At 37.2% G+C, this 13,002-nt stretch overlaps 1 protein-coding gene across 3 annotated transcripts in view; it reads right to left on the bottom strand.

Moving 5' to 3' along the window:
- Positions 1 to 13,002, bottom strand: part of ARMC9 (armadillo repeat containing 9) — a 56,912-nt gene that overhangs the window by 28,140 nt on the left and 15,770 nt on the right. For 2 of the 3 annotated variants that reach the window (XM_063167105.1, XM_063167104.1), the window contains exons 10-15: positions 9,927 to 9,962; positions 4,828 to 4,862; positions 3,595 to 3,706; positions 2,580 to 2,672; positions 1,336 to 1,426; positions 308 to 431 (exon numbers count right to left, since the gene is read on the bottom strand). In XM_063167105.1, coding sequence (XP_063023175.1) covers positions 308 to 431; positions 1,336 to 1,426; positions 2,580 to 2,672; positions 3,595 to 3,706; positions 4,828 to 4,862; positions 9,927 to 9,962 — 491 coding nt within the window. The remainder of the gene's footprint in view (positions 1 to 307; positions 432 to 1,335; positions 1,427 to 2,579; positions 2,673 to 3,594; positions 3,707 to 4,827; positions 4,863 to 9,926; positions 9,963 to 13,002) is intronic. The other variant, XM_063167106.1, reaches the window with a different exon arrangement.

Genomic DNA, 13,002 nt, shown 5'->3' with positions numbered 1-13,002 from the left:
TACAATTGTCAGAGCTTTCTACATTAAGATTTTCACTTTCTTCAGTTAAGGAACACATACAAAGCACACAAGGCTGCGGCAGGAGATGCATATTTACTTGGGCCTTGACAGCTGGTAGGGAGTCAGGTTAATTCAGTCAGCAAAACTGAATTCTCCTTCATAATAAGTGACATTGCTTTCATCAGCCATCAGAGGTTCTGATGATTGTTATGGGAAAATCAGGTGCTCTTCTTTCCTCCCTGAACAGAGCCTAACTAGCCTGCATTTCCTCCCCTGCTGTCACCACCACACGCTGTACTTTCATCACCTGAGGCTGAATTTCTGCAGAGCCCCCAGAACATTCTCCCATGTAAGGGAATCCTTGTCTTCAGCTTTCAGTCTGTCCTCCAGCATTTGCAGCAATGTTGGGTTCTGAGAAAGGTAGGCACGACCTGGTGCAAAAAGCGATGAAAGAACAGATGCTGAGATAGCAGCTATGACAGAAAACCTCCCTCTCTTTGGAAAAGTAAGCAGGATTGACCTCAGTTTCCTCTTGACAAGCCACAGACTTGTGCCAAGATCCAAACAAACCTGCACAAAGTTGTGTAGCAGACCAGTTGCATTCAATCCAGACACTTGGGGTATTAGAGGTCCACAATTGCAAATCAATACCACAAAGAACCCACTTTCAGTATGCTTTCTGATCTAGCAGTTTTGTACAATCAAGAAAAAGAACAGAAATGTCCAAAAAGCTTGGGAAAGTCAGGTGCCCTCCTGCTACTGACTTCAAATGAGATTTCAGCACCTCGCAATACTTAGCTCCAAAAATAGCAGTAAACCAAGAGCTAATCTGGGACAGGCAGAAATACAAAGCTGGATATATATGCAGCTGGATTGTTAGCAGTGATGCACAAAGATTTATTCAGGTGAGGACCAGGAAAATGCAGGAGCCACAGTAGTTACTATTGCACAACCTGGTAGCAGGTCTGCCCATGGGAAACCTAATTAATGGGGGAAAATTAATGGAAAAAAAATCCCCTGATTAATGGGGATTTTTCTCTTTAACCCTCATGGAGAAACTGAAGACTATATTAAAGGCAGTATCTGAGTAAGTTCCCACAGAGATCACAAATCATCAAAACAAGTCAGAAATACTGAATATAGAGTGTCAAAATGAAAACATTCCAGATACTGAAAAGCTGTTTTGAATGCATGCTACAAAAGATAGTGAATCCCTAGAAAAAGGGTGCAAATAAGGCTCTAAATTACCACATGCACTGACATGCACTTGTAAAGCACCAATAAGAAAGCATTGTATGAAAATATTATCTTATTTTTTTGCAGTGAATCATTTACCTTCTATCAGTGAAGCAAAAGCATTGATGAGCCTTGCCATATACTGTCTGACTACCTCACTTTTAGAATATAATAATTGGAGGACACTTCTCTGAAAAAGAAAGCAGATGTTAATAAATGGCAAAGAAGGAAAACACAAAAGTTTGTCTTCTATAATGTTTTAAAAGCTTCATTAAACTTACACAGGAAAAAACCAAACCCTTTGAATGCATACTGATTTGTCAATATGATGTACAATTTCTTTTTTTATTGGCAGGGGGCTGAAGGAGAGATGGAAAATGAACAAATAGGCAAATTACAGCTTCTCGTCTGAGTCTGTTAAAACTCCATTAAACTTTATGGTGTAGAGTGGAAGTTATATTGAGCCAACATAGTCCAGTTAAAGCTGGTACCTAAAATTAATATTCAGTCAGTGACAAAAAAAACCCCACAAACCAAACAACTTAGCTTTGTTGATAAACTTAAATGCAGCAACATTACCTGAACAGGAATGCTTTTCTTTGACAATGAAGAGTGTGGCAAGCAGCTCAGTAACTTACCAAAACCACCACAGTGAAATTATTTCTTATCTGTTTTATTTCAGGCTTTACATATAACTTCCCTCTTACAGAAATTCAGAGGGAGGAAAAACTGATGGTTGATTTAATAATCCTTTACATTTCCTAGTGGTACAAGAAACTGTTGCAAAGACAATAAAGCCACAATAAATCAAGTAGGCTCAGTGCCTCAAACCCCTGGGAAACTCAATTATGCACAGAAGCCACTAAAACCAATGAAAGAAGTTGTGCTTTTCTTAGCACTGGCTTATCAGGGACTGAAACAACTTTCCAAAATCAACACACCAGAATTCCCCTTTCTAAAGAAAGGTGCCGATCCACCTCAAATTCACAGAAACACAGTTGATCACTGCAGATGCACAATGACACATTCCATGGCGGCATTGGGACTGAAGTCCTAATTTAGTTCTTATCTTTGATCAGTGAAATGAATTGAGTGTATTATTTAACAATACACAATCACTCAAAAAGAGGCACAGCATCTGATAAGCAAGACTTAGAGGGCCTCAGGCTTCGGTTCAACTCACAGAAGTGACGCACAGGGAGCTAAATGTGTCACCCAATTTTGGCACTACTACCTTTTTTTCCTTCTCCTCTTCCAGAGAACAATAAAATTTTATGATTAGCACTTCATATACACAAGTGAGCAACAGAAGTTGGACAACTGACAACTCAGTTTCACCTGACCTGACAGTTGCTGTGGCAGTCCAGGAGGTCATTATTGATGTAGGCTTGCATGATAGTGTCTCTCTGTTCACCAGGATATGACGTTGTCAAGCGCTAAAACAAATAACAACATAAGTAAACAAGTCAAGAACATAAAAAGCCAAAACTATGGATTGATGACCCCTGGAGATTTTAAAGGTGTTGATACTCTATAGCTGAGAACCTCTTTCATGGGGAGCAGGAATTCAACCTCAGTGACATAAGGGAAAGAGATGAAACGAACTGACCTGACCTCAGCTCTGTGATCCAGTACAAAATTGTTACTTGGGAGCTGTCATGACTGTCCATACAGGAAGGACACAGAATTACTTCCCATTAAGTTAAAAAAGCCCCTGTAATAGTTACAGATGTGGTGCTTTTCTTAATCATTTGAGACAGAGCATTGGGCAAGAAGTACTTTTGGTTAAAACAAACAGATTGTTTTTAAGTGAAAACGGACGGTGAAACTTGATCAGAATTCCACTATTATCAACTTTCATGACTGTCACTTTGAAGACATCAGTTTCCTTTTCAGCAGAAAAATGTAACTTCCTGTTTTCACCTGTAATTTTTCTTAAATGTCATTACATGACACAAGTCAACCAAAAGGTAGGTTTCTGTAAAATATTGATTATAAAGGAAAACTGGTGATTAGAGTCAGGTATGTCTTGGATATAGCAGTATTTATATAAATATAAACCAAAATGATATATGGAAAAGGGAACTGCATAAAACAGCAATTTATTTGAAAGCACATCAGAAATTATTTCCTCTGAATATCCCAGAAATCTGGGAAATCCTTGTGTGAGAAATCTGTCTCTCCCCAGACGAGAAGGACACTGCTACATTACAAATAAACCTGCCTGGGCTGCCTTCATCATCTCAACAGCCTTAGAAAGCTCCACCAACAGGAATTTGCCTGTCATGTTGAACTCATCACCAGAACAACCATCTTGTTTGCTAAATGGGTCTTAGTCTGGATGCCTCCTGTCCTTACCCAGCGCAGAGCCTGCAGTAGGAGGGCCTTGAGACGATCACTGCCTGTAATCAAATCTTTCTTCAGCTTCTCATAATCCAGAGAGGGCAGCAATGGCACATCCTGCACCTTCCTAAAGGAAAAGACATTCATCAAAACTCTCTCCCCTCATTCAGTGCAGCTGATGTTACTGAGGTGAGAAGAGCCAAAACAGGAAGTCTGCTTCAGGAAAAGAACTTCCACATTTTCACACTTTTATTACTTTTGTTACCATTATAGTGTTAGAACAACAGACTTGTTGAATTTGGGGTTATTTCTTACTTATGCATGCAGCTTGCTTACCATCATAACTTGCAGAGAGTAAATTGACAACAAGACAGCTGATGATCTGAGATTTTTACAAAACAGTACAGTAATACCCTTTTTTCCCTTCTCTACTGGGCCACAAGGGCATGAGGACAGTTAGAAACAGATGCAGTAAAAAGCTGCAGCTCCATCTCCACCTCCAAGCCCTTATGCACACAGAAATGTCTTCTCCAAGGCAAAGGTGGTGTGGGCTGAGTGGGTTTTTATAGCCTGGAGTATGCTGACTTAACATGAGACTTAATACTGGACTACTTCCTATGCATCAATACTATCTTGCTATTTTGAAATTTAACACTGCAATAGAAGTTTCTCTTAAGAAAACTGCTTCTAGTCAAGTGTTTCAATCTTAATATTTAAATATAATCCACTAAAATGTTTTAGTATCTTCCCATCCTACCACTTTTCAAAACAAATTTTATGTCCTATGCATAACTGCCCATTATCTTGTAAACAGGATAAAAAGTGTCTCAAAAATTTAATAGAACTTCACCTTGAATATACAATTTCTATTCAGTATTACAAGACAAAATTAATTAAGTCAGACACAAAAAAAATTAAGCTAAGGCACCCAAAAATCCATATTAGTGATTCCCCCTTTTCCTGGATTTGTGAGAATCAAACCAATTACAACAATAGGACTGAAATATGTGGGAATACTAAAAATACAGCAACAACCTCACATGTGTAGAATGGCAGATTTACTGGATTAACAACATTTTGCTGAAATTAGAACGTTACAGAAGCTGCTCAGATCACACAATATTTGCATCATTGTTCACTGAGGTCAGCACAGAGGAGAAGTCCCACTTGAGGACAACTGGCAATGTGTACTTCAGTTTACAAACCCTTCCCTACAGACAGAAATGGAGCTCAACAACAAATACTTACATAGAGGATAAAGATGCTCTTAACAGTGTGGAAGCCTGAATCACAAAAAGAAAGAAAAAAGGAAATTATAGCATGTAAGTCCAAATTTCACATGTTATTAATGAGGTCCAAAGTGAATTCTTTGACTAAGATTCTGCAGTTCTTTTCCTATAAAAACCTGTGCTGTAAACCAGAAACACAGCTGAACAAAGAGCACTTCAGTGTTTATCTTTCTTTTCCCTAAAGTGTTTTACAGGTCAAAATCTCTTTTGTTATGATTTGGCTATATTACCCTCACCCACATAGTCCAAAAATACTTTGAAACATTTTAAAAAATAATAATAAATAAATTAATAGAAACTACTATCTGAGCCCACTGAGGAAGATGAAGAACTTGCTAAGCACATTCACTGACTTCATAAATTGTCATCTCTTTAAAATTGCAATAATATTTCATTGGAGACCCAGCATGCATTCCTGCATATAAATTTATTGTAATTCTTTGCTCCAACACTAATGTTATCAAGTGTCTGCTGCTACCAAAATATATCCCTATATATAATTATTAATATGTAAAGACAGGATTATGTATTCTGGTATGGATAAAACCAATATGAAATAGTGTGCCATTTCTTAGTGGTTCTGCCTAAGATATTATAATTAAATCCTGGATATTTCTGCTCTGATGCAGGGTGACACAGTGCCAGTGCAGTACCACTGTGCAACAAGGAACACCAACACCACACAAAGTTCCACATGAAAGTTGTCTGCGTCAGTGAGCATTTTTTGCTAGATTTAATTGTAGGTAAGCAAAGAAGCAGCAATTCTGGCATAAGAATGCTTCATGTCATGCATTCTGATGTCAACTACATGCTGTATTTGCAGAATATTCAATGTCATTTCTTTGTGCTGATCTCTCTGCTAAAAATCTCTCATTACCACTTATGCCTGTAAAACTGGTCTTGTCTCCTAACTGAGCCTCTTTCAATGGGAACTATATAATCAATGTCTATTGTCAGATTTAAAACTGGGATTTAGGAGACAAAAAGCATGAAATACCATACAGAATATTGAATTACACCAGCTGACATATTCCTGAAAACAACCTCGTGGGTATCCTTGTAATACAAGGAACTGCTCTATTAGATGTGAAATAAGCTTATGTGCACGGTGGAAAGCATTTTATATTATATTATGTCAATGAATGATTTACAAGTCATACACCTCAAAAGTAAACTGTCTGGACCAGCAGTTCTCACATCACAGTTTATCTTACACAATACAAAATTCTTTCTAAGTATCATATCTGCCCCTAGACTGTTTTGCCCTCGTTCATTTTCCTTAGCATTTTCAATATGTATAAAGAGTTAATTTTATCTAAATGAAACTGTTTTCCCAGTCAAAACCTAAAACCTTGTAGCTGCATGTGCAAAGAAATCACAAATCACTTTTGTTGCCTCTGTCAGCACCTTTCTCCTTTGTCCATTAGGGGAAATGGAAGAAAGTGACTACAGCACTTAAATGCAAAAGAAATTGCAGAGCCCTTGGAGATGGAAGGTCAAACAGAGAATAGCAATGTGGAAAGAAACAGAGCAGGGCACTAGGGCTATATAGATGCATATAAAGATTCTATGCTTCTCAATAAAGGGTTTTTTTATGCACTTCTTTGCTGTCTTAGAAAGAAAAACGTGCTCCAACCAAAATCTAACCAGAGGATTACTGGTTAAGATGCACATATCTCTCTTCTACACAAATAAAACTTTTTGGCAAGTGTATGATTTTGCAAGCTTTTATAAAATTTCAAACTACAGAAAATTCAACTGGAAAACATTCAGATCAAATGGGACAAGGTCCTATTAATTCCCAAATTATTTTTTAAGCCAGCAGATGGAGCACAGCAAGGTATTTAGTATGGTTTCCTTCTGTATTCTTCCTACACCAAAAAGGCACCAGAGAGTGAGGCAGGCCCTGCACTGGGGCTCTGAGGGCAGAACCACTGAGCTGGAAAAAATTCTGGTGACTTTGCTGATCAGACCCAGTTTATCAGTCTAGAACCTGCATAGGAAGAAGGAAGTTCTTTCAGGCTTTTGGTGTTTCTGGGAAAGCAGCAAGGATAAAGTTCATATTATATCAGGTTCAATTGTCCAGGCTAAACAGGAATGAAGAAAGTTTTGGGGGGCTAGTTTGTTCTTCACTGCACTGTCATTTCTCAATCTGGCAATGGTCAGCACCACTGATAAGCAGAAAGAATGCAAGCATGTTACAGGCAGAGGTTTCCTTTCTTCCTTTTCATCTGCATGATTGCAATTACTCATAAATAAGCTAATCTGTATCTGTGGCATGCTGAGTAAGGCATTGGCTCAGGACATACACTCCTAGTCCAGATTCAGACACCAACTGCAGACAGAATCCAAACACATCATTCCATGTCTCTGGGCCTCAATTTTTTAATCTGAAAAGCAGATACAGGCATCAATCTCTTTAACAAGCTGGGTTTTGAGATCTACCAATGAATGGCAGAGTGCAAGAGCTAAAAGTTATTATTTTGCTATTAAACAATTGAATGCTTATAGCACAGCCACCATAAAAACAAATGATTTAGTTGCTTCTCTTCTCATTTTTCTTAGATTACAATATTTATTTCCTCAGCATTTGCTCCCAAGCCCTTCCCCCAGTCTTTCCTGGAACAGGTTAACCATTGATTTTAACCTTTTGAGTGACAGTATACCTTAGATAGCCAATGAAAGGCAGAGTGTGAAGAACCTGTGGCAAGGTCCTACGTCCCAACACTCATAGACTTCATCTTGAATAAAATACATTTTATGCAAAGCCTATCTTGAGAGAGGATCATTTGTCATAAATGAAAGACATGCAGAAGCTCAGTGTCTTAAGGAAAGAAAAAGAAACACAAGAAAAAACAGCCCAAGCATAGCTCATTCTGGTAGGATCATGGGTATGACTTATGTTTGTGTTGGTTCTTGCCAAAGCCAAGCCAGGTGCCACATTAAGTCAAATAATTCTGTCACAATGCACATTAGACACAGATGGCATCCCTTTATTTTTGAACAAAGACAGGCGTGAATATGAACAGCATGGAATAAACCAAAGAAGTTCAAAGGGAAAAAGAAAATCAGTATTTATAAAAGAAAGCAGATGCACTTCATGTGCAAGCCAAAACCACAACTGATTTTATCGAATACTGCAGACCTATATTCAAACCATATCCCCTTTGCTGTTTGATGTATATATTCATAATATGCTGAAGGCAAAGCTGAAAGTCAGATTCTGTCCTCAGTTCCCACTCTGAAAATGTGATGCAAGAATTTAGTGCAAATTCAATGCAGATTCAGAATTAATAATCAAAGATACGTGATGAATATGTGAAGAGTAAAACCAAAATTTGAGCAGATTTCTACAAATCATCAGAACTCACAAATCTATGTTGAGTTCATTTGTTACAAACTAATAACAAGAAGACTGTTCCACACAGCCTGTGAGGGTTTGACCCTGAGCTTGTGTAACCTGGAAGGTCTACTGGGGATATGCAAAGTATTATTTCATAAGTAGATCTGCAAATGTTTTTAATTATTTTTTTTCCTACTTATACTAGAGATATGCTGTTATGAAAACTTCCCACTTGCCATATAAAACAGGTTCTTTAAGACATCTGATGTGTACATTAAAAAGTCACACAGCAATACTGTGTGATAATGTAATGACAACACAAATGTCAGAAAGAAGTATAAAATACAATACATAAACAGTGAGGGGAGCTGAAAGCTACCCACATATTCAAGAAATATTTCAGAATCAGAGTCAGACAGCTTTGCAAAAATTTTATAAACAACTCTGCACACTAAGCTATTACATTCTACATTGTATAAAGTTACATTTAACTGATGCTTTATACTAATCTGTATAAGCAAAAAGTTTTTCTTTAGCAAAAATAATTTGATTCATCTGTCATGAACCTTTCTCAATCTCAAAACAGAGAATTATACGAAGGAACAAAATGCTTAACATCAAGCAAAAAGTGTCCATTATGAACATTCATGTCACCAATGGGAACAGGTTGATTGATACCGGTGATCTTTCACCGTAGGTGGATGTGGGTTGTGTTCTCTACATCAAGATAAAAATAAGTATGTAAGGAATAGTCCATTGCATTAAATATTTTTATGACTATTTCTCAAAATAAAATGTTGTTCTAAATGGAAAGTTGAATGCCCACAAGAGTTTACTTTAATTAGAGGTGATATATATGTTTGAAATTTGGGCAGCTTTTCTTGAAAAACAAAATCTAGTTTTACCTAAAGAAAGTGATAAAAATATAAATACGTATTATTTGAAATTGACTGGCATCTTTCAGAATTGGTGTCAATCACTTTTATGAATTGATTACATACTGAGTTACTTAGAAGTAGACTCATTTCCTTTCTTCACAAAGAATGCACTGACTACAGGCAAAATTAGATACTTATGGTGTACTTGTAGTATTGCCAGAATACAAACTTCCATCTGGGTTACAGAAGTCACAGGCAGTACAGAGAATAAAATTTTGTGTTTTCAGTGAAAGAGGATCATTTTAACTGTGTGAAAGAATTTCATAATCTTTACTACAAAAAGGAAAGTTGACTTTAGGAACAAAAAATACAAATATGCAGAATACAACACCCCTCTGCAAAACATGAATCAACTTGCTGAATTATCTTGAGCAATAATATTTATTTGCTTTGTCAAAGGTGTTGTGGGGTCAGCTGGTTTTGGCATACTTCAGAGAGAATGTATACTATACACAGATGATCCCATGGAAGAAACAATTGCTTTCTGCATGCTGTAAGAAGCCGAGTTTCATGTGAAAGTTGTGGACAAAGCTGCTGTTATGCTGACATGCTGTGTTAAGTGCATTATGAAGCCATAAGGTTACCCAGAACATCTATTCCATTCCCCATGCAGAATTCCCAACCCCTGTACACTTTCTGGATCTTCATAAACCACACAGTTAGTGTCATGACAAGTTAAAATGCAGGGAAAATTGCTGCATGTTGTGAAATAAAGAGAAATACAGACTGTGACAGACTGAGCAGGCAACGTGAAAGGAAATAAAGATAGACACTTACATATCCGTCATCACAAGGGCTCATAGAGTAATATCCCTTTATAGGCAAACAGACACACATTAAAATAAAGAAGATTAAAAAAAATAAGTTAACAGAAATAAATCACAGAGAAATGCACAGTTCAAAAAAAACCAACCAATAGAAATCAGCTAAAAATTAACAGACTATTAGCTTTGAAAAGAAAAGTATAAACATGTTCTCCCAATCCTCATACTTGTATGTCATAGAACTGAAATTGCTGTGTCTCTCTTGTGATATATTTGGAAGTTCTCTTCTCAACACCTGGCAAACACACCTAGTCTGCACATTGTTCCACACTGTCAGAGTCAGAACATCTACACACAAAACACTGACAAATTGACGGGAATATATGACCTGTGCTGCTCACTCTGCTGAGGCAGCCAAGAGAGAAACCCTGAACATGGCCTGGATCAAAGACCTCAGCTCCTGAGAAAGCCCCTGTCACTATTCTCCACACTTGCTTTGACTGGAGTTTCTGACCAGCACATAACAAAGACTGACAGAGACAATTTAAGGTGTTTCAGCAATGTTATCAATTCTTCATGCTAAAAGGTTCCAGGGATAAACTAAGAAAGTCTCTGGAAGGAAACCTAGTATGTAGTTACTAAAATAAAGAATGGTGCTAATTCATGGTTTGAGTAGTTTAGTACAAAAGATGCCATGTTCTCCTTAATTAGACTAAAATACTTAGAACAGCCTGGTATCTAAAAAGAACAGTCTTAATTAAGTTAAAGGTACACAGTTAACACAATGAAATAAGACCAACATTAATTATTTGCCTTTTTGTGCAAACCTGCCAGTACTTACTTCAGAGGACATATTTGTACAGATGAATAAGCACATAAACACTCTATTTAGCAGGCTGCTCTTTAACAGACATATACAGCTTTACACAGAAGACATAAGAAACTTGCCACTCTTCACTGTGAGGAGAAAATAAAGTTCTTTTTATTCTTTAACAAATTTTAAAAATCTGACATTCTTCTTTTTACTACTATGATACTTAGAATTCCCTGATGCGAATGATTATTATAACTTTCATGGTGCTATACACACATACAGAGAGTTCCTGGCAAAGACAACTTAAAATTAAATTTAAGACAAAAGATGACATCAATAGAGACCAATAATGAGCACAAGAAACCAGGAGATAAACTGCATCATGATGAGAGACATTTCAACACATGCACGACCTGAGCCACTGAAAAAGGATGTAGGCATCAAGACAAAAGATGACATTAAAGTTTTAACATTAAAGGAAATCACAAAAGGTTGGACCAGACAACCTTTCAAAGTCCCTTCCAAACTGGGCTATTCTATGATTTGAGGACAGTAACAAGAAAAGCTTGTGGAAATCTCTACTGAAGGCAATACCTTACCCTTAAAGAGTTCATGTAAACAAAAAACCTTGCAGTGAAAAGGGCATTATATACTGTATCAGCAGGAAAATATGAACTTCTCCTTGCTTACATGAAGAGGTAGGCTTGTTTCTTCTTTTCCATACATAAATGGGAACATATAAAATAATCCCAGGGACAGAGATGTAGAAAACTGATTATGCCATCCAAAGAAAAGTTCACTTAGGGTAGATGCTGTTTGCTGCAATGAGCTCTTTATTTTTAAATGAAAGAGCAAACATCTGCATAATAATGCCTGGTGAATCCACTCTGAATGGTTTAGAGAGTGATTAAAAAAAACAAAATACAAACCTTCTGTTACCCTAATCTTAGGTTTCATGTGGTCTGCTGGTGCAGAAATTTCATAAGTAAGAAACGGAATACTTGCCACCAAGTATTACAGCTTGATGGCAAGTGTACAGTTGCAGTAAAAACCATGTTTGAGGAAAAAAGCAAAGAGCACAAGAAAAATAGGAGCCCACGGTAGTCATTACAACTATCCCAAAAATAAAATTTAAAAAATCTTTCTTGTTCATAGTTTGTAAGTGACAGTTGAACTTTCCAGATGAGCTGGTAATTCTGTCCAGTGACAGAACTTAAAAAAACCACCCCACTAGTTTTCCACAGCTTCAAGAGTGGTAGAGACCCACCCGAAGAGACCCAAAATTTGCAAGGGACATTAATTCACCTAATTGCAGCTGCAGGTAAATATAATCAGAATGAATTAGCAAATGAATGAATCAGCAGCAAAAACATAATGGGCATTTATTCTATTCCATTACACAGGTGCAATACATGCAAACAATTTTAGAGCTTTCAGGTCACAGAAAGATTCTCCAGTGGTTTACACCCATCTCTATTACTGACAGAAAATGCACATCTGAAGAAGCAGTTCCTGTTTTGCCTGTAATCCAAAACTCAGAGAACCTTATTACCTTATCCCTAATTCAAAATATTCCAGGAAGGTGTACACCTTATTTCAATAAAAAAAAACTGGTTTTGGGTTTCAGACTTGAGCCTGTGCTACTTTTGGTGGAGTGTGAATGCACTGTGTTTTTGATAAAAAGCCAGAATCCTCTTGGCTTCATGATGTGTATTGAACAGAAAACTGCAGGCATCAAAAATTACAAACTCTGCTTCTTATCCACCAGACAAATCAAGATTAGAAAAGGAAAATGGTAAAAAAAATTAAAACTTGACTTATCTCAAGAGTGTTAAAAATATAAGGGACTGTGATAGTGCTGTAATAGATTACTGTATTTGAAAGTATACTTTTCAAATTTACCATTACCCACATCAGCTCCCTATCCAAAGGAACACTAAAAAGTCAAGAATCCATTAAGTCCTCAAATAAATGTTTTCTTCAGCTTGTCAGACCTGCTGCTCTGACCTTCTATTCTTAAATCCCCACCTTCTGCTCTGACAATTCTCTCAGGTTTCTTATCTCCCAATTCAGGACCACACATGTCAAATGACATGATGGAAGGTGGAGATAACATTCAACTGCAGCTAAGAGAAAAACCTTAGGGTGAAACAGAGCTTTAGAGGCCTTGCAAACATCTCCCAGCTGTAACAGTAGTGTGACCTCTCTCCCACTGCATGCAGCAGATGCATCCTGTTCATGGATTGTACATCAGGCTCACAAGCTGACCCAGGAA

The sequence above is a fragment of the Melospiza melodia genome, chromosome 12 (assembly GCF_035770615.1).
Source record: "Melospiza melodia melodia isolate bMelMel2 chromosome 12, bMelMel2.pri, whole genome shotgun sequence".
Taxonomy (NCBI): domain Eukaryota; kingdom Metazoa; phylum Chordata; class Aves; order Passeriformes; family Passerellidae; genus Melospiza; species Melospiza melodia.
The sequence above is the reverse complement of the archived record's forward strand: the minus strand, read 5'-3'. Positions and strand labels throughout refer to the sequence as shown.